The following is a 22334-nucleotide window of genomic DNA, read 5'->3' on the forward strand; positions in this document are numbered from 1 at the left end:
AGCTGGGGATGGCATTGCACGATGGTGGTAATAGTGCAGCCCTCAACCTGTCCGTCAAACTTGTTGCCTTTGGGCCTGCCCCGAGGATGCACGGCTCTGTTGGGAACGTCGCCTAGGAGTTCTATACTGTTGCTGCTGTTGATGTCGCCCTTGGTCGTAGCCCCGTTGGTACTGAGCACGCTGAGGTTGGTACGGGTATCACCTTTGTTGAGGGTAATACTTTTTCTTTCTGTATGGAGGTGTATAAATACCCAGGGTTCTGAGTGTAGCTCTTGAGTCCTTACTGGAATGAAGGACCGAATCGGTTGACTTTGCAAACAGCTTCTGCGTGTCGAAGGGGAATCAACAATTTTCACCTGCAGATCCCTCGGGATACCCGATGTCTGAAGCCAGGATTCCCTGCGCATGACCACTGCCGTAGCTGTTGAGCGTGCCACCGTGTCTGCCACGTCCAGGGTGATCTGGACTCCCGTCCTCGAAGCTGCATAGCCCTCTTGCACGATGGCCTTCAGCACCGGCTTCTTATCTTCCGGACATGAATCCATGAGAAAAGTAAGCCTGGAGTAATTGTCGAAATTATGGTTTGCTAGATGTGCTGCATAATTTGCCATTCTCAACAGCAGGGTAGAGGAGGAGTATACCTTCCTGCCAAATAGCTCTAGCTTCTTGGCATCTCTGTCTGTGCCCCCCGCTTTGTACTGGGAAGTCTTTGATCTCTGCTGAGATGATTCTACCACCAGTGAATTTTGTTGTGGGTGACTAAACAGAAACTCCATGCCCTTCGCCGGGACGAAGTATTTCTTATCCGATCTTTTGTTTACAGGTGGAGCGGAAGCTGGGGTCTGCCATATGGTGGTGGCTGACTCCATGATTGCTTCGTCGAGCGGAATAGTGATTTTGGATGAGGCCGGAGGTCTCAGATTTTTGAGGAGCTTGTGGTGCTTCTCCTGCACCTCTGCTGTTTGGATGCCTTGCGTGAAAGCCACCCTTTTAAACAGCTCCTGAAACTGTTTGAGGTCGTCTGAGGGAGGAACATCCCCGGGGGCCGTAGCCTCGTCGGGGGAGGACAAGGAGGAACCACTAGGGTAAGCCTCCCTCCAACTCTCAGGGTCCTGCTGTCGGTGGTACACCCTCTCGCTAGAGGCTTGCGAGGGAAAATCTCGGGGTTCCAATATCAATTCCCCCTGAGACCGCTGTTTCCGTCCCCGTCCGCGAGTGCCCGTGGGGGTATTGGATGGTTGAGGGGGACCTGCCCCTGGGTGTATGCCTGCGGTGTCTATGCCCAACGTGGTAAGGGCGACCAGGGCAGCACGGGCATGTTTCCTGGGATGGAGACCTGGACTACTCTCGAGGTGCATACCCCCGATGTCTGGGAGAGCAAGATCTTCTCGATGACTGAGACAGTGGTGAAACTGGTTTGTGATAGTACTCCAGGGGATCCAATCCCTAGAAAAGGAGAAGGTGGCCCGAGCCACGGTGACGCTGGTTGGAGGAACGGAGAAGGAGGCTCTGGGTAGGCTGGAGGAGACCCATGCCTTCTGGTTGGCATGCGCAGCATAAGGGGAGGGCTTGTTGAAAGGAGCACTGAAGCCCTGTCCGGAGAAGGGCTGCGGTGCCGGGTTTTTGCTGCTGCCTTTCCCCTCCCCTGCGGGGCCAGCACCGCCCCCTCCCGTGCCGGGGATCTCGGCGCTGCGCTCGGCACACTCAGCTGCGTTGCCGCGCGGATAGCCTCCTCCGGTGCCTGCAGGCTGCTTGCCTGTTGGCCCTGCACCATTGGCGCCGCGGGGATCTGTGCCGCTTGCAGTGGTGCCGCCGGTTCCGGCGCTTGCCTGGCCGCCTCTCTGAAGGCTGTGCGTGCCGGCTGTTTAGTAATCGGAGGCTCAGCCTCTGCCATGTGCGCTGCCGCTTGTTTGGGACTGCGGCTGGGGGCTGTGTGCTACACCCGTCTCGCTCGCTGTGACCACCGGCAGGGATCAGGCTGGAGAGAGCTTCCTCCATTTCTGCACCGAGGGGGTGAGGGAAGCCGCCTTCCTTTTATGGAGCCCTGTGGGTCCCTCCGATTAAGGCCTCTCCGGCACGTCTGGCTGGAGGGCCTTATCAAACAACAGCATTTTCAGCCGCATTTCTCTATCCTTTCTGGCTCTGGCTGTGAGCTTTGCACAAAAGGAACACTTCTGGGTAACGTGTGATTCCCCCAGGCACCTAATGCATTGACTATGCCCATCGGAGGCCAGCATAGCTTCGTGACAGGACTCACACTTTTTGAATCCTGAAGAGGATATTGCGGTGAGTCTTTTGAGCTGTTAATAGGGTACTTAGCACTGTCTCTGTGCCTGTTCCCCTTTCATGGACCCCAGCCTGCCGCAGCAGGAGGCCTACTGGCCCTCATGGCCCTGTGTTGTCTCCGCTCCTCTCTCTCTCTTACTAAAACTTTCTATATATTTTTTTTTGTCCTTTTTCCTTTCTCCTTTTTTTTTTTGCAAGAAAAGAAATCAACAGTCTAAACTAAAAACTCTAACTACGCTGACTCTGGCCACAGCCTGAGCGGATTCCGTCTGCAGCCGATGGCGGTTAAGAAGGAACTGGCGGGGACCGGATTGCGCACGTGGCCGGGGGCGCGCAAGGGAGTGGCGCGCGCCGGCGCATGCGCGGTCCGGGAGAAACTGCTGGAAAGTTTCCGATCTGCGGCGCCGGGGCGAGCCCGACACCCATTGTGGAGCACCCACGGGGATGCTCGTAGAAGAATCTTAAATTCATTACTCTGCTAGATACCAAACATTTTGGATTGAACAAAGATAATGAATTTATAGCTCACTACAAAAATCTATAACCCACTGACCTTCCTTTATCAAACAACCACAGAGATGTAAATAGCACCCTTTAATGATCTCTTGCAACATGTGTTAACTCTTATCTGTTCCACCTTGTATTTGTCTGTAATATTCTGAGTACCTTTCCAAGTAGAGCTCCCTGTAAGTTCAAAAGCTTGTCTCTTTTAGGAACAGAAGTTGGTCCAATTACCTTACCTAATTTGTCTCTTTAATATCCTGGAACTAACACAGCTACTACAATACTGCAACCACTGGAAGATGTGAAATGTTATTGTCCAGAATGGAAATTCCACATGTAGAAGAAGCAGCCAAATATCACCTCTGGTCACATTACTACATACAACTTTAAATATGCTAAAGAGCTCTGTGCACATAAGGAGGACTTCTGAAAAATAAGGGCCTATCGCCAGCATTTTTCATATTCCAGAAAGGACTCCTTCGAACAAGAAATCACCACATGTTCTGAAACTCTGAAAAGAAAAAAAAACAATCAGGAAACCTACCTAGAGACCATGAAAAAAACAAAAATCTATATATATAAAAACCCTAATAACCAAAGTTCCCGCTAACCTGCATCACCACACATCTGCCCAGTGAGCCCCAGGTAGGAGTTCAGGGCTGCCACGCACAGCGCTGCTGCAGCTGGAGAAGAAGTCTGTCTCCCCTGGTGACTACAGCTCCCTGTTGGGGCCAGAATAGTGTGTCTCTTCCCAGCAATGGCATTTAACCTTCTGGGGATGGAGGAAAGGCAACCTCCTCTGGCCTCAGAAGCAGCTATGACTCAGGGAGAAGCACACCCAGCCCTAGCATCAAGACTGGATTAAGAAAGTGATTCTAGGGCCTGTAGCAAACAGCAAACGCTTTGTCCAAGCCCTGAGTATGAGTAAGCAAACCTACCATAAAATCAGTTATAGCCCTGGGATACATCTGTGATCCTTTCACTCCTCCACAGAGGTCCACTACACCTTCAAAACCCATCACATATCTATCAATCTCTCCCTAGAAGATTCCAACACCACCACTAACTGCATGCACACCATGATGCTCAGCTTCTAGGATGGAATCATACAGGAAATTATATGTAAGAAACCCACAGATCACCACACTTATGTTCACAGACCCAGTAACAACCCCAAACACCAAGAAATCTATCAGCTCCAGCCAGGCACTCAAGATACCATGGAATACATTTCGAGGATACACACTTTCTTACACTTAAAACAGCTTTCACCATACAGTAAAGCTTTACCAGAGAAGTAGATTGCATGATGGAATAGGCCATCCAAATACTCATCAATATATAATTACAACCCATATTCAATGGAGACATCTTGAAAAAAAGATCTTTCTCCAAAACACTCTTTTCTCAGTGTCCACAGCAGCAGGAGAAGCAAGCTTCCTGCAGAACAGGTCTCACCAATTCAAAGTGACACCAGACTGTGCTATAACAACAGATTCAAAACTGCAGACAAATCTTCATTGCTACAATTAACAACCCAAACAACATCCTTTTTTTAAAATCCTACACTTGCTTTCACAACATATGGTTTAGCTCATCCGGTACATTAAATGCCCCAGTAGTAAATATGTGGGTGAAACCAGGCAATCACTGAGCTCTTGAATAAACTCAAAAATAAGGCAAAAACACCATATGTCTGGTGCAGAAGCAGTTTTTCACAAAGTGATCACCCCATGGTTGACTTTTCAGTCATGGTCCTAAAAGGAAACCTAATCATTATCTTTAAAATATAAGCCTACGAACTTAAATTCATAACACTGCTAGACACCACAAATCAGGGCCATAATAAAGCCGCTGAATTTATGGCTCATTAAAACAATCTGTAACCCTTCTTTTCCCTTCTTTGTAATTCCAGAGCAATTTGGTTGATTTCAACTGAGTTAATCCAGATTTATGCTTGTGCAACTGAGATTGGAATCTCTCTCTGGTAGCCTCGACTATGACTGCTTTTTTGTTTTGTTAGAGTACAGACTAACATGGCTACCTCTCTATTACTAATCAGTCACAATCAACCCCAAACCTCCCTAGATTCTCAGCTGCACTTCTGGAAGAAGAGTCAAGCTTCACCCATACAAGAGAGCTGCAGGCATTCTCTTTGCAGACTCACCAAAATAACAGATAAAAAGCACAGCAGGCCATTTGGGATGGAAGTGCCCCTATGTTACAACTAGTCCAGCTATGTAAAATGTATTATTTTACAAAAGGTTGAAATCACCATTCACAGCCTCATTCAGAACAGAGTTTTACTAGACCAGATTGAAATTTACAGTAGGGTAATGGCCTGCATTCTGTTAAATCTGTATCAATACAACTGCACAATTAAATATCCATTTTCTATGTGGTGTAGACTTCAATGGCTGTTAACACTCAGCGCTCTTAAGCATGCATTTAATTTTTGTCAACACGATTCCAAAGAAATAAAAACAGTGCATGTCATTTTTTGTCACATTACATTGTGTTGTTGGATGGGCTGAGTCTTCTGCTGCTTGCTTATCCTTGTAGTGCTGTTAAATAACTAGATATTTGTAAACAACTGACAGAAATGCCAAAGCAAACCACACAACTGAAAAGAACTATGTGAAGCCCTTTAAGCCTTCTCATTTTTCCTTTTAAGATTTGATGCAAATTGGAAGTCTGCCAACATCTGAACTGGAAAGATATGCATCATTCCACTGACAGTAGTAGGGAACCTGCTTCTCCTCTCTCTCATTCTGGTGTAAATGGTCAAAGGAATCATACTAATATGAAACTGATGCAAGTGAGAGGAGACACCGTTGATAATGTGTATTAAATCTATAAAGAATGAGAACATGGTCTTCTGAAAAATCTATGTATACATTACATATTCTCTCAATTTTAAAAAGATTGATGGTTAAAGGAAAAAGGACTGAGGGAATTTTCACAAAGCTGTGTTTATTTTTGTCTTTGCTTGAGGCCAAAATCTAAAGTTAACTCTTTTTCTGCTTTGCCAAGCCTTCATGCTCCCTCTCAAAATGAAAAGCAATGATATCATTCAACAATCTGCAGGAAACTGTGGATACCTTTTTTAATTCACAGTGTTTGGTTTGAGTGATGGGGCATGGGACAGTGCCCCACTCGGTGCCTTTTGGAAAGTGGCTTCCTTTTCCTCTCTCCGTATCTGAACGGTCATCAACAGTAGCATCCATCTCATCTGTTTGGCAGTCTTCTCCCTCAGAAGCACAGCAAACAGCTTCTTTCAGCTGAAACCCTTGGATCAACAGCTGACAGGCCTCCAAGTCAGCTTCCCACACTCTTTCAAGCAGCTGGTTCCCACAACTGAAATAAAAGCCAAAGGAAAATAAAAATTGGTTTCAGTGCAAATAATTCCTATCTCAAATAACCTTTTTTAACCTGACTAAAAGGGCAGGTCAATGATCTCATAAAGAGCTCATCGCTTTTTGAAATGGTAATCAGTTAGTTCAAGCTGAGAAGCAGTAGAGGGATTTAACTGCTGCAACGTGGATGTCCAGAAAAATCTGTTGCTAAGATGCTGTTGCTTTCTGTGGTGTGTACAGTAGACCTTCATCCTGATTTCACTGAAGACAATGCAAGTTTTGTCATTGACCTCAATGGGAGCAGGAGCACAGCCTTATTCTATCCTAGCAGCTGGAAAAACGTACTCTCATAATCTTCCCCAAATTGTTCTAAGAGAGAACATTTCCACTGCCAACTACAAAATTATTTGCTTCATTGAATATATTGGTCACATTATAGTTTTAAGATAACGTATGTAACTTTTCAGATTCTTGCTAGAATGAAACTTAGATAAAAATCAAAAACATAAGTCAATCAAATCTGGGATGGTTTTACTCTCCCTCAGCCTTCTCCTACTTTTGTAATGTCTATTTACCCCAACTACATTTGTACTGGTCCCTTTTTTCCAGCTAAAGAATGAGGTGAACTAAAATTTAGATTTAGAATTTCTTAATAACTTGCACATCTGCTGCTTCTTTCAATCAAAGATCTTTAAGTGCTTTATGAATATTATACTGAAAACCTTCCATGTACAGCTCTTCAACTGATGAAGAGAATTCCATGCACAGAAGGTTTTGCAGGATCAGGAATTTAAACTTCTCAGTATCCTCATGACACACAGGCATATATTATTTTCACTCTATTAATGCTGTATCCAAAAGACAGAGAGGTTGTTACTTTATGTATGGTGAATAGAACCATGACTTCCCCTTCAGTGCTCCAATGCTGTCTAGTAACTGCAGCATTTCCTGTAAATGTCCTTTATATTCTATCAGTATGGATTCAATTAAACATAAAATAAATGGAGAAATTATTCCAACTTTCTTGACTAAATCAGATACTAGTTTCTTGCAGATAAGATTTTTTTACTCTTCAAACAGAATGGATTAATTGCATAGTTAGTAATAAAGTACTTATTTGAGGGACAAATTCTTTGAAGTTGCAATATTTTTGGAATGAATGTGAATAACTGGGAGTCAGAAACCAAGACACTGGCTGAATGCTTACAGGGTGCTTATTTAAGGGAGGGATGTGACATGAGCTCTGCAAATTGCTGCCTGAATTCCAATGGGCTCTGAGCAATGCTAATTACAATGGAGAGGGGGAGAAATCTTCAAAACATTCCAGATGAGAATTCTGTGTTCCCTCCAACAAACTACTCCATCTACTGAGTAAAATAAAGTCAAATAAATCCTACTACTTTCTGTACTAGAGAGGGCGCTAGTGAGTAACAGCATTATGGTTACATGGAGGTATAACTACAGAGAAAGTTTCTAACTGCCAGTTTTCTTGCTTCTTAAAAAAAAAGCTCATCAGCACCATTGAATAGTATTTTATGAGATATTAATTTTAGAGAACTCAACACTTGATGTGGAACTTCTGATAAGTAGCTTAATTTGACTGCTCAGATTAATAGCAGACTCCATCAAGGCAGGTAGGATAGAAATTGTGATTATGCTAGAAAAATAAATGGTGCTTGAACAACCACAAAGCAGTAGTGTCTTGGATACTTTATTCACACACTGTCCAAGTCTACTGGTCAACATGAGTTGATCATCATTAACAGTTAAATAGATTTCAGCATTTTGTAACTACTGTACATATCTAGCAGCTTGGATATATTTCAAGGACTTTTTTTTTTGGCCAATATATTATTAAAACTCTGGTGCTATTGGATGTATCCTGAACCTGGTTATCAAACATGTCTGCTAATAGATTCTGTGTTGCTGAACTTTTCAACTGAAAGCAGTAAATGCCCAGCTGCTTTTGATGTTCTGAGACTGTTTAATTCTTTGGGCTATGCTTTCATAATTTTTATTTTTAAAATTACTGAAAGCTTAGAATCGGAGGGGTAGCCGTGTTAGTCTGGATCTGTAACAGCAATGAAGGGTCCTGTGGCACCGTACAGACTAACAGAAAAGTTTTGAGCATGAGCTTTCATGAGCACAGACTCACTTCATCAGATGCTAGTCTTGGAAATCTGCAGGGCCAGGTATAAATAAGCCAGAGCAAGGCTGGGGATAACAAGGTTAGCTCAGTCAGCAAGGGTGAGGCTCACCACCAGCACTTGATCTGGAGGTGTGAACACCAAGGGAGGGGAAACTGCTTTTGTATTTAGCCAGCCATTCACAGTCTTTGTTTAAGCCTGAGCTGAGGGCGTCGAATTTGCAGATGAATTGTAGCTTAGAAATTTCTCTTTGGAGTCTGGTCCTGAAATTTCTTTGCTGTAGGATAGCTACTTTTAAGTCTGCTACTGTGTGGCCTGGGAGATTGAAGTGCTCTCCTACGGGTTTTTGTATATTGCCATTTCTGAGATCTGATTTGTGTGCATTTTTTCTTTTACGTAGGAACTGTCCAGTACGTCCGATGTATATAGCAGAGGGGCATTGCCGGCACATGATGGCATAAATTATATTGGTAGATGTGCAGCTGAATGAACCCACGATGGTGTGGCTGATCTGGTTAGGTCTTTTAATGGTGTTGCTGGTGTAGATATGTGGGCAGAGCTGGCAACGAGGTTTGTTGCACGGATGGGTCCCTGACTTAGAGTGACTGTGGTGTGGTGTATAGTTGCTGGTTGGGAGCTAACCTTGTTATCCCCACCCTTGCTCTGGCTTATTTATACCTGGCCCTGCAGATTTCCAAGACCAGCATCTGATGAAGTGAGTCTGTGCTCACGAAAGCTCATGCTCAAAACTTTTCTGTTAGTCTATAAGGTGCCACAGGACCCTTCGTTGCTGAAAGCTTAAAGGCATTTTTAAACAAATATTTTGAAAATTGCAAACAGGCAACATAAAATTATATGCCAAATAAAAATTGTATATGCAGTCCAATTCTTTAATATGCCACCATTTTAATTATATAATTAAACTCAACTGAATTACAGTTTTGCTTTTTCACATTCAGTCTGCTTTGTAAAATGCTTGTCTGTGGATGTTTGTAGTCTCAGTAAAGTGGATGGAACTACTCCTCTTCTTAAAAGTAAGCACAGTGTAAATCTGTAGGACTGGACCTATGTAGTAGACAGCTGACAATTGGGTCACACTTTATATTGAAGTTACATTTATAAATACATTATGCAATATTAAGGATTAGTAGGTGTTACATGTATGTTACATAACTGACGTGCCTAACACATGCTAAAGCATTACAAGAAAACTATAAGAACTGATTAACTATTTATTAAAACATATACTAATCAGTTACCAATCCTTTAAGTGTACTCAACATAAAGCATGACTCCACATTGTATATATAAAGGATTCTTTCCATCTTCTATAAAGTTTACAGGCCATATTTCCCCCTCAGTCTTTGTGCAAGACTCCCTGTGAGATCGGGGGGGAAGGGACACTAACGCTCTAAAAACTATTTAGAGTGTTAGCTGGAAGTCCAGAAAAACAGATTTCCTACTAAGAGTGCTGCAGACATACAAAAGTTATATTTAGCTTTTGTACATTTTAGCCTGAATAAAAACATATGCCTATGTATAGCCAAAATAGTTTTTTTATAGAAAGTAAGAAGAGCTGGACAAGGAGGCAGCATTTTTTGTAGATCTCATTGCAGCTTATTACAAAGATCTCTTCTGAAGTCAGATGTGAAGAAAATTGGCTCATGATCCCCAGTGGCCAAAACACTGTACAGGGCTTGTCTACACTACTATGTCCTTCGAAGGATGGTAGTTAGGGTGTTGGGAGTTTACTAATGAAGTGCTGCTGTGCATAAGCAGCAATTTATTAAGCAAATCCCGCCCCCCACCCCACAGCAACTTCAAAGTTTTAAACTTCAAGTACCAGTACGTATCTAGCTGCGGCTCACCCGGTGGTACTTGGAAGTGCTGGGGCAAAATTTTGAAGAGTAAGGGGACTTCGAAGTTGCCCCAGCACTTCGAAGTAGTGGTGGGTGCACCGAGGCTAGACGCATGCTGGTACTTTGAAGTTTAGAACTTCGAAGTTGCAGCAGGGGAGGGGGAGGGATTTGCTTAATAAAGTGCTTCTTATGCACGGCAGCACTTCATTAGTAAATGCCCAACACCCTAATTACCATCCTTCCTTCGAAGGAAGGTGGTAGTATAGACAAGCCCTGTGTAGAACAGTGTTTCCCAAATGGTGTTCTGCAGACCCCTGGGGTTCCACGAAGTGAAAATAAGGGTTCCATGAGAAAATTCCATTACAATAACATTTTATCATTTAAAATATAATAATTGAGCATTTATGAATTTTATTAAAACAATTTTCATTGGCGTTTCCCATGATTAGTGTCCCTTTGTAACATTAGCTGAGCCAGGGAGTGGGGACGATGATGTTACTACTCAGCACGGTGCACACAGTCAGTGGTTCGATTGCCTGTTACATACCACCATAAAGCTCCGTACTCACTCTCAGGGAGCGTCGATCATTTTGGGGTGGTTTATGTCAAGAATATTCAGCTTTAGCAAGATGTGCAATTCATCAGTTGTTGCCCTTCACCAGCACATACTAGTGTGAAATTGGATTCTTGAATTACACAGCAACAAAAACATAATACAGAAATCGACTGAATGCCACACCAGATGTGCAAAGCCAACTTTCCAGTATTAAACCAAATATAAAAAGATTTTGCCAAGAAAAGAAGAAACACCACACTTCACATTGAAAACTGTCAATATAATGCATATCTTGTGGTATAGGTTTTGTTTGAGCTTTATTTTTGTACACATTAAATCTGATTTTTTAAGTATGTGCAAGTACACTAAATATTGATTTCGTGGTCTTGTTTATCATTTGTTTATTATTATTATCCTTATTTGTGGTCTACTTTTTCAGCTCTACATATGACTATTTTAGGGGGTTGCACAAAATTCTTCTGAGTTTTGTGGCCAAAATTGAGAAACAGTGGGGTAGAAGATACCTTTCTTTTAACTAACAGACAGAACGAACTTCTGTGAGGAGACATAGCATGAAAGCTGAGAATGTGAGACTGCATAATAAAACTCAGATTCAATAAATACACATGCACACAAAAGCTTTGCAGAAGAGGAAACATCAATGAAACAGAAGAAAATAAATATATAATGCAGGGAACTGATGCCTGACAGGGAACAGGGTTGCCAACACTCCAGGATTGTTTTCGAGACTCAATGAATTAAAGATTAATCTTTAAAAACAGTGAGAAGTCTTGTGGTACATTAAAGACCAACAAATTTATTAATGTCTTGTGAAGAAACTGTCAGGAACAAGTCCAACCAAAACTGGAAACTCTAAATAGACCAGAACTAAAGTTTTGGTTTAGGAGCACATGGTCATGTACAGGTGGAACCTCTAATCCGGCACACTGGTCCAGCAACATCCATGATCCGGCATGATTTCAGTTAGCCAGATAACCACTTATCATGGGCGGGTCCAAGTTTCCTGTGTTCTCAAAGTTTGTTTACAGCCACCAATCCTGGCTCTCAGTGTTCTGTGCTGTTATTTAGCTGTAATTCACCACTAAATGTCCTCTATGAGCCTAGTAATCAGTGGGAGTGTTGGTAAAGCTTCTAGATGATATTGACCTCCTGTAGTTTGGCATGGTTCAGGTCCTGAGGGTTCCAGCCTAGAAAGGTTCAACCTGTACTTACTTTTAGGCACCTGAATAACTCCCATGGACTTCAGACTTGGAAACGTGCTTAATGCCAAGCATATGGTCAAGTTTTTTCCTGACTCACAACGTAAGTGCAGGTGTCAAGAAAAAACAAATCTTGAAATCATTGACATTCAGGAACATGAGACAGGTTTGTTATTGAGTCATTGTCCACACAATGCATTAAAGACTAAGTTGCCATTCTCTGAAAGTCCTATTCAGGATGCCTTATTTACCCTTCTGCTTAAGAAAAAATTGAATAGATCTTACAGTGAGAAGGGTCTGAAGGATGTAAACAAGGCATTTAATTACAAAGACTATGCAATATAATTTAACATCCAAAGGATATATGTCTAGTAAAAAGGGCACTGGACTGGGACTCAGGAGCTTGGAAAACAGGATCAAGTTTAATAAGGACAAATGCAAAGTACTCCACTAAGGAAGAAACAATCAGCTTTGTACAAACAGAATGGGAAAGAATACTGCAGAGAGGGGTCTTAGTGAATCACAGGTTAAATGAGTCAACAGTGCAATGCTGTTGCAAAAAACCAAACATGATTCTGGGATGCATTAAAAGGAGTGCCATGAACAAGTCATGAGAAGTCATTCTTCTGCTCTACTCAGAGCTGCTTAAGCCTCAATTGGAGTACAGTGTCCAGTTCTGGGCACCACATTTCAAGAAAGATGTAAAGAAACTGGAAAAGGTCCAGAGAAGAGCAATCAGAATGATTAAAGCTCTAGTGAACATGAGCTATAAGAGAAGACTGAAAGAACTGGGCTTGTTTAGTTTAGAAAAGAGGGGATATGATAGTTTTCAAGAACTTAAAAGAGGGTACAAGGAGGAGGGAGAAAAAATGTTGCCCTTGGCCTCTGAGGGTAGGACAAGAAGCAATGGCTTTAAACTGCAAAAAGGAAGGTTTAGGCTGGACATTAGGAAAAACTTCCTAACTGTCAGGGTGATTAAAAACTGGAACAGATTAACTAGGGAGGGTGTGGAATCTCCATCACTAGAGATATTGAAGAGCAAGCTAGATATACATCTATCAGGGATGGTCATTCTACATGGTGCTTGGTCCAGCCATGAGGGCAGGAGCCTGGACTCGACCTTTCAAGGTCCCTTCCAGTTCTAGCATTCTATGATTCCATAAGTCTGTTCCTAGTTCAGCCACTGACCTCCTACGTGAGCTAAGGAAAGTCACTTCATTTCTTCGAGCCTGTTTTCCCTCCCACTCTGTCTGGTTCATCTATTTAGATTCTGCTCTTTGGGACAGAGAGCTCTCCCTTTCCATACAGTTCTGAGCTGTCACTGTATGGTAAACACAGTAAGGAAGACCAGGAAGTCAGCCAGAGAGAAGCGTAAAGAAAATCAAGTACAATAATACTTAATCCACTCAAAAAATCATAACCATAAAAACCTTATTTTTAGAAATCCAGCCTTTTAATGTAGTTTACTATATTATCATTAACGTTATGCATTAATAAATAGCCATGCCTATACTTGAACATTGCTTAATCCTTTAGAAATTTACCATCACACCTGTTCTCTCAAGCATTTGTATCTAGGTATTCCAGCCTGATTTGCTTTGATTCTTTAACATTCATGCTTCCACTTCAGGATCCCACCTCCCTTTTTTGATACCTACAAACTACAACTACACTTTCCACTACTCATTTAAACCTACTCTTTAATGTTCTGTCATGTGACCAGATCATATGAGGCTTAGGCAGACAAAGTTCCCACAATGCCATTATCCCTGTCAGGTCTGGGTTTAGAAATAATCTGGTAGAGCAGAAGATACAGCTGGGGCCCATTAAATCACAGCACTCAGCTGGCACTTAAGAAAGGAGGAAGAAGAAAAAAATAGACTGTGGGGAATGGAAAACTTGGACTCAGTTCAAGCAGTGGGATTGGTTTTCCTTGCTTAGACCTTTAAAATTGCTTTGATTTTCTCTGTTTAGGGAACGGAACTTTCGATTTGTTGGTTTTTCGTGCTGGGAGTTTTGCTCACTGCCAGTGAGGGAAGCCTGTTATACACACCACTCAGTCTCAATTTCACATTCCAATATAACAATGTTGCAACTCTCATCTCTATGGCCACCAAGAAAGTTGGAAATCTCATAACTTCATATGTTCCAAGAGCATCAAAAGCTTGTTTTGCTGCTTCATTGTTTCCAAGCTTAACAGCCTTTGGTTGTTCATAAGCACTATTAACACACTTCTCCATCCAAATGCTGCAATGTCAGTCTTTCCCTAGCAAGGCTCCAGGAATCTTGTGTTTTTTCACTCCACAGCCGTGTTTAAAAAACAAAATACATCCTCTCCTTTAGACACATACTCTAAATCCTTCTGATCACTTACTTCATTTTCCTGTACTTTTCCTCCCCTGCCTTTTTCTCTGTACCTTGATATCACTAGGACTTCTGATTCCTTAAAACTACTTCCTCCTCTGGACCTGCCACATTCTCTTGCTACATACAGTAAAAGCTGGTTTATTCTGGCACGTTACCAACTGGAAATCTGTATAAATTGGCATTTCTGATCTTCTTGGAAAGTCTGCCTGGTACGAGGCCAGCGGGCTCCCTGGCTGTGGGTTCCTGGATATGGTGACATGTCTGTGCTGCTTCCAGGAGGTAGAACAGACTTGAGGGTCTCCGTGCATTACTCCCACCCCAAGCACCAGCTCCACAACTCCCATTGGCTGGGAACTGACGATGTGCCGACCTACTCCGGGTCCCATGGGTGCGCGTGAGGTGTGATGCAGCGGGGGGAGTCGGGTGGCCCGGGGACCGACCACCCCACCATTATAGCAACCTTATATAGTGTAGCAGCAATATGTGATTCAGTGTATCCACTTTAAAACCTAGGTTTCCACAGTATTATGAGTACCAGGAACAATAACACTCCGATTGTGAACACCACAATGCCCTGTGGCTGTTCACAGAATCATAGAATCATAGAACACTAGGACCGGAAGGGGCCTCGAGAGGCCATTGAGTCCAGTCCCCTGCCCCGACGGCAGGACCGACCACTATCTACACCATCCCTGATAGACATCTATCTAATCTGTTCTTAAATATCTCCAGCGAGGGAGATTCCACAACCTCCCTTGGCAACTTATTCCAGTACTTGACCACCCTGACAGTTAGGAACTTTTTCCTAATGTCCAACCTAAACTTCCCTTGCTGCAGCTTAAGTTCATTGCCTCTTGTTCTCTCCTCAGAGGCCAAGAACACCAAGTTTTCTCCCTGCTCCTTATGACACCCTTTAAGATATCTGAAAACCACTAACATGTCCCCCCTCAATCTTCTTTTTTCCAAGCTAAACAAGCCCAATTCTTTCAGCCTTTCTTCATAAGTCATGTTCTCCAGACCTTTTATCATTCTAGTTGCTCTTCTCTGGACCTTCTCTAATTTCTCCACATTTCTTGAATTGGGGTGCCCAGAACTGGACACAATATTCCAGCTGAGGCCTAACCAGCGCAGAGTAGAGCGGTAGAATAATTTCTCATGTCTTGTTCACAACACACCTGCTAATGCATCCCAGAATCATGTTTGCTTTTTTTGCAACAGCATCACGCTGTTGACTCATATTTAACTTGTGATCTACTAGAACCCCTAGGTCCCTTTCTGCTGTACTCCTTCCTAGACAGTCTTTTCCCATTCTGTATGTGTGAAACAGATTATTCCTTCCTAAGTGCAGCCCCTTACATTTATCTTTATTAAACTTCATCCTGTTTACTTCAGACCATTTCTCCAATTTATCTAGATCATTCTGAATTATGACCCTATCCTCCAAGGTAGTTGCAACCCCTCCCAGCTTGGTATCATCTGCAAACTTAATAAGCGTACTTTCTATGCCAATATCCAAATCATTAATGAAGATATTGAACAGAACTGGCCCCAAAACAGACCCCTGCGGTACCCCACTTGTTATGCTTTTCCAGCAGGATTGAGCACCATTAACAACTACTCTCTGGGTACGATTAGCCAGCCAGTTATGCACCCACCTTATTGCAGCCCCATATAAGTTGGACTTGCCTAGTTTGTCGATAAGAATATTATGCGAGACCGTATCAAATGCTTTACTAAAGTCTAGGTATACCACATCCACTGCTTCTCCCTTATCTACGAGTCTTGTTATCGTGTCAAAGTCTGTTCTAAGCCCCAATAATTCTCTATACAGCCCCAGCTAGACCAGCTAGTGGTATTTACCAATAGTGATTGACTCATTTATTCATAACTACAATTACTTAACACTTGTCATATATATATAGTTATTTATTTGGCATAGGCTAAACACTAGGGCTACGTCTACACGTGCACCCTACATCGAAGTAGCTTATTTCGATGTTGCGACATCGAAATAGGCTATTTCGATGAATAACGTCTACACGTCCTCCAGGGCCGGCAACGTCAATGTTCAACTTCGACGTTGCGCAGCCCGACATCGAAATAGGCGCAGCAAGGGAACGTCTACATGTCAAAGTAGCACACATCGAAATAGGGATGCCAGGCACAGCTGCAGACAGGGTCAATGGGCGGACTAGCGCTTCCGGGGCAACAGCTAGCCGCTCCCTTAAAGGGCCCCTCCCACATACACTCAGCCTGCACAGCACGCGGTCTGACGAGCCACATAGGCACACAGACCCCAAGCGCCGCAGTCATGGACCCCCAGCAGCAGCAGCAGCAGCAGCAGCTAGAGGTCCACCCAGCCCTCCCGGCAGGAGCAGGGCTTGCCCTGGCTCTTGGGGGCAGCTGAGCACCTTCTTGCCCCAGGGGAGGACATGCCCCCAGGGTAGCAGGGCTCAGCCCCTACCCTTGCAGCACCCCGCTCCACCCCCCGCCTCACATGCCGGCGGCTGTGGAGCTACCCCACCAGCACCGACTGGTGGGAGCGGCTGGTGCTTGGGGAGTGGGACGACGACCACTGGGTCCGCCACTTCAGGATGACCCGACAGACATTCCTGGAGCTGTGCCAGTGGCTCAGCCCCGCACTCAGGCACCGGGACACTGCCATGCGGCGTGCCCTCCCTGTGGAGAAACGGGTCGGCATCGCTGTCTGGAAGCTGGCCACTCCGGACAGCTACCGATCCGTGGGGCAGCAGTTTGGCGTCGGAAAGGCCACTGTCGGGGCTGTGTTCATGGAGGTAAGAGAACCCACAGGGGGAGGCCAGGGCAGGGCAGGCCAGGGGGGCCAGGGCAGAGCCATGCACACCCTGCTCACCCCCCATTGGGGCTGTCCCATGTGCTTTCTCTGCAGGTCGTGCGTGCCATCAACTCCATGCTCCTGCACAGGCTCGTGAGGCTGGGGGACTCACGTGCCACTGTCGCCGCCTTTGCCACCCTGGGCTTCCCCAACTGCTTCGGGGCTCTGGATGGGACTCACATCCCCATCCGCGCCCCGGACCACAGTGGAGGCCGATACGTCAATCGGAAGGGCTACCATTCAGTCGTCCTGCAGGCCTTGGTGGACAGCCGGGGATGGTTCCAGGACATTTACGTGGGCTGGCCTGGCAGCACCCACGACGCCCGGGTGTTCCGTAACTCGGGCCTGTGCCGCCGGCTGGAGGTGGGGACCTACATCCCCCAGCAGGAGATCCCTCTGGGGGACACCACTATGCCCTTCTGCATCATCGCGGATGCGGCCTACCCCCTCCGGCCGTGGCTCATGCGCCCCTACATGGGCCACCTCTCCGCCAGCCAGGAGCGCTTCAACCAGCGCCTGAACCGTGCGCGCCAGGTGGTGGAGCGCTCATTTGGCCGCCTCAAGGGACGATGGCGATGTCTCCTCACCCGCCTGGATGCCAGCCCCAACAACATCCCCCAGATTGTGGGTGCCTGCTGCGCCCTGCACAACCTCGTGGAGAGCAAGGGGGAGAGCTTTCTTCAGGGCTGGGCCGCTGAGGCCGGCAGGGCACACCTCCAGCCACCTGCTGCCCCCAGTCGGCAGGTGGACCCAGAGGGGACCCGGGTCCGGGAGGCCCTGCGGGCCCACTTCGACGACCAGGCTGCGGGGTGAACTGTGCCCAGGCCCCCTACTGCCCGCCCCTTCCTCCCCCACACTCCTGCCCCAACGCCCACACCACCATGGAGCACCCCACCGCCCCCCCCCACTTGTCCAGGAGAAATGACAGCACGAACTTGTGGGTGAATGTAAATGTTTTTTTTGTCCTCACGATTTTTTTTTTTTAAATAAAAAAATATATATATGTGAGACAGAAACCAAAAAGGAGGGACAAACATTCAACAAAACCAAGATGGGCACAAATAAAACTATGTACAACAATAAAAATGAAAGCACTGTGCGCCATCAAAAGAAAAACAAAAAGCAGGGAGGAGAACGGGGAGAACTATGTACAGGGGGGGACGGGGCAAACAGGGGAAACACCCACACCACCCACCCAGTCCCCAAAGTCTGTCCAACAAGGGGGGGGGGCCACGTCCTGGGCCCCTCGCCCCTACAGCCCAGCAGTGGGTGTACCCGGCCGGGAGCTCCGCCGGGCCTGCAGTCTGGTGCACGGCTGGGTGGGAGCGGGCTCCACCAGAAGGTAGCGGCGCCGGCGAGTCGCGGGTGGCTCCAGGGGTCCCTCGGTGCGGTGGCCCTCGCGGGGAGGTGGTGGGGCGACGGCGGACGGCCCGGCAACGGCTGGAGCAGCCGGTGGTGGGGCTGCAGGAGCGGGCATGGCGGGCGGTGGCGCGGCCGGCGCGGCATGGGGGGCCAGGGAATCAATCAGCCGATTGATGGTATCCAGAAAGGCCCCCCATGCCTCTCTGCGCCAGGCCAGCACCTGCTCCTGCAGCCGGAGGTGCTGCTCCGACACCTCCAGCTGCCGGCGGTGGATGGCCAGCAGCTGGGGGTCTGTGGCCGCCGCCGGTAGCAGGTGCGGGGTCCGCCGTCTGGCCCTCCGCGGGGCCGGTCGTTCCTCGGGCGAGGGGCTGCCCTGGAGCGAGGGTCCCGGAGGGGTCTCCGGGACGACCGATGCCTCGCCGGCGCTCTCTTCCGGTCCTTCGGATGGTGCAGGTGCAGGTGCAGGACACAGGAGAGGAGGAGGGAAAGAAGAATGGAGACAGGCGTTAGTGTGGGCCCCGAGCCGTGGCCTTTGTCCCCCCCGCCCTGTGCTGCAGGTTCCCCATCCCCGTCCCCGGGAGATGCTGCTGTGATGGATGGGGTTCAGGGGTCCCCCTGCCCTGCAGCCCGTCCCCTGGTGGGAGCGACTCTCACTTCACCCCGCAGGGTCTGAGAGCAGGAGAGGTTTCTTAGGCCACAGATGGCCAGTTTCTGGCAGGAGTGACAGCACCAGCTGTCGGAAGAGACAGTCCTTCCAACCTGTCGTGGGGAGAAGACCCCAAGGGGGGCCCCTCTGGGATGCAGCTTTCCCCCTCCTCTGGCTGGCTGCCTACCAGCTCTCCCTTCCCCTAGCCTCTACCTGTGGCCCCCGCCCTCGCCCCCCAATTCCAAGCCAGCTCGGCTCCTCCCTCCTGTTTGTTCAGGGCAGAGGTGTCACCTGCCAGCTGTAGCACCAGGATCCTCCTTTGGCCCTGGGAGCTCCTCGGCTCGGGTGGCTCATATGTAGCCTGAGTCTCCCTTTGGCACTCCCCCCACTCCATCGCATGCTGCTGCTGCGGGGTGTCCGACCCCCTCCGCCCGGGGGCCCCTCGAGGTTCCGCTCCCCGCTGGCCCGGGGATGGGGCATGGCAGTCATGCAGGGTGGCGGGGGTCAGGGGCTGATGGCTGCAGTGCTGTGAGGGCCATGGCCCTGGTGTCCTTGGGGCCATGGCCATGTGAGCGTGTGGGGGGCATCTCTGGACACATCTCTGTTCCCCCTGCCCCTCAAGCCCCGGGGTGTCCACCAGAGAGGGGTACCTACCTGTGGGTCCGCTCCCACGGTCCGGAGATCCCCGGGGGTCGGAGGCCCTGCTGCTGCTCCGGGATGGCAGGAGGAGGATCTGCAGGCTGGAATCGGTGGAGGAGGAGCCCCCCTCCTCCTCCTCCTGCTGCGATGTCCCGGGGATGGCCTCCGGGGGGGACCCCCGGGGTGCGGGGCTTACCTCCGGGGCGGAGCCCGGCTGCAGGGCCTGCTGGGGCTCGTCAGCCGAGGTGTCAAGGGTGGCCGGAGGGGAGGAGGTGTGCCGGGAGCCCAGGATGTCCCTGAGCTCCCTGTAAAAGGGGCAAGTGACGGGGGCGGCCCCAGATTGGCTGGCCGCATCCCGGGCCCGGGCATAACCCTGCCGCAGCTCCTTGACCTTACTCCGGACATGGTCCGGAGTGCGGGTAGGGTGACCCCGGGCAGCCAGGCCATCGGCCAGCCGAGCGAACGCATCCGCGTTCCGCCTCTTGCTCCTCATTACCTGGAGCACCTCCTCCTCGCTCCAGAGCCCCAGCAGGTCCCGCATCTCGGCCTCCGTCCAAGAGGGGCCCCGCTGCCGCTTCCCAGACTGCGTGGTCCTCTGGCTGCCCTGGCTGCTGTGGCTCCTCTTGGGGGGGGTCCCCTGGGGGCGCTGGGGAGGCTGCTGGGCAGCCATGGCTGCTGTCAGGGGCTGAGGGCTGTGCAGGCTCGCCGCCGCGTGTACAGGCAGGAGCCTGCACATTGCCTCAGCCTCCTGCAGTCAGGGCGGGGGAGGGGCCCTTTAAGGGGCCGCTCCACGCGGCCACCAGTGAGCTGCGGGGCTGGAGAGAGCGTCTCTCAACCCCCCAGCTGATGGCCGCCATGGAGGACCCGTCAATTTCGACGTTGCGGGACACGGATCGTCTACACTGTCCCTACTTCGACGTTGAACGTCGAAGTAGGGCGCTATTCCTATCTCCTCATGAGGTTAGCGACTTCGACGTCTCGCCGCCTAACGTTGAAGTTAACTTCGAAATAGCGCCCGACGCGTGTAGACGTGACGGGCGCTATTTTGAAGTTGGTGCCGCTACTTCGAAGTAGCGTGCACATGTAGACGCAGCTTAGGTTACATATAGCTGTATACAATTACATGTGACTTACCAATAACATCCAATGCTCCCACATCTCACCAACAATTACGTTACAGCGGCCTTTCAAGTCAGAGATATGGCTTGGTTGGGACCTTTCATGGTGGTGACGTCCAGGTGATCAGGCCGGGGTCTGCTGTCTGGACTGGAAGTTGCTAGCCTCCGCCTCGTGTCCAGGAGCCCACCCCCTTATTCCTGCTAAATCACCTTTTATACTCTTTCTTACTTGGGGGTTCGATACCTGGCCAATTAAAGTGTTTGTTACCTAATTTGGGCTTTCTATCCTCCCGCCCTGTCAGAACATGTTACAAGATTTCCTCTGTCCTTGGTCTTTTTCTGAACCTCCCCTGGGACCCTCTGATGTTGCACAACCAAGATGTTCTCTTTGGGGGGCTTCCAGCTACTAGCCCCAGCTGTTCTCTTTGGGGGCTTACTATCTGCTTGTCAGGATGTTCTCTTTGGGGACTCTCCAACTACTTGTCAACTTTCTGATTTCTTTCTCCTGGCCTGACTTCAGACCTTCCCGCCGTTGTATGATAGCGTTCCAAGATGGAGTGTATGGTCATTTTGCCTTGCGAGTGAGGCCCGGCCACCAGGTGCTCGTGCTCCCACAGGAACCACAACCGTGGGCGCTGAGGAGGTAGCAGCTGCAGGCAGACATAGCCCACAGTCACATAGATGCACCTCTTCTTAAGAGAAGCACAGACACCTGAGGTGAGTGCTGCCCAGACCCAGCACTCCAAAATCCATCCCACACCAAACACCTGCAGCCCTCTCCTGCCCCCTGAAAGCCTCATACCTGTCCCCACTCGCAGCCAGAGCCCTCACTACCCTCCACACACTTCATAGAATACTAGGACTGGAAGGGACCTCGAGAGGCCATCGAGTTCATCTCCTTGCCCTAATGGCAGGACCAAGTACTGTCTAAACCATCCCTGATAGACATCTATCTAACCTGTTCTTAAATATCTCCAGCGATGGAGATTCCACAACCTCCCTTGGCAATTTATTCCACTGTTTGACCACCCTGACAGGTAAGAACTTTTTCCTCATGTCCAACTTAAACCTCCCTTGCTGCAGTTTAAGTCCATTGCCTCTTGTTCTATCCTCAATATCTGACTTGCAAACATCCTTCAGTCTTGCAACATGCTGAAAAACAGAGTTTTTACTGCACCATGATGTTGCCAACGTGCATTGTCAAAATCACCTTTTTTGCTTATGATTCTCCACATCTCCTATATACCCTTTGTATTTTAACAATCTTGTATGGACTTGCCTCTGCCTACTTCCTAGACATTACCTCTCTCTACCCTCTCCCTACCACCATTTAACAACTGACCACTATTGGTAAAGAATGTTTTCTGTACCTTTGCCTGCTAGAAACAGCCTCCATGTTCATATCATATCTCAGATGAAA

At 47.8% G+C, this 22334-nt stretch overlaps 1 protein-coding gene across 1 annotated transcript in view; it reads right to left on the reverse strand.

The window, feature by feature from the left end:
• Positions 1-22334, reverse strand: part of DISC1 (DISC1 scaffold protein) — a 381004-nt gene that overhangs the window by 55605 nt on the left and 303065 nt on the right. Inside the window, exon 11 of the mRNA XM_074990175.1 lies at positions 5892-6147. Coding sequence (XP_074846276.1) covers positions 5892-6147 — 256 coding nt within the window. The remainder of the gene's footprint in view (positions 1-5891; positions 6148-22334) is intronic.

Source organism: Carettochelys insculpta, chromosome 3 (assembly GCF_033958435.1).
Source record: "Carettochelys insculpta isolate YL-2023 chromosome 3, ASM3395843v1, whole genome shotgun sequence".
Taxonomy (NCBI): Eukaryota; Metazoa; Chordata; order Testudines; family Carettochelyidae; genus Carettochelys; species Carettochelys insculpta.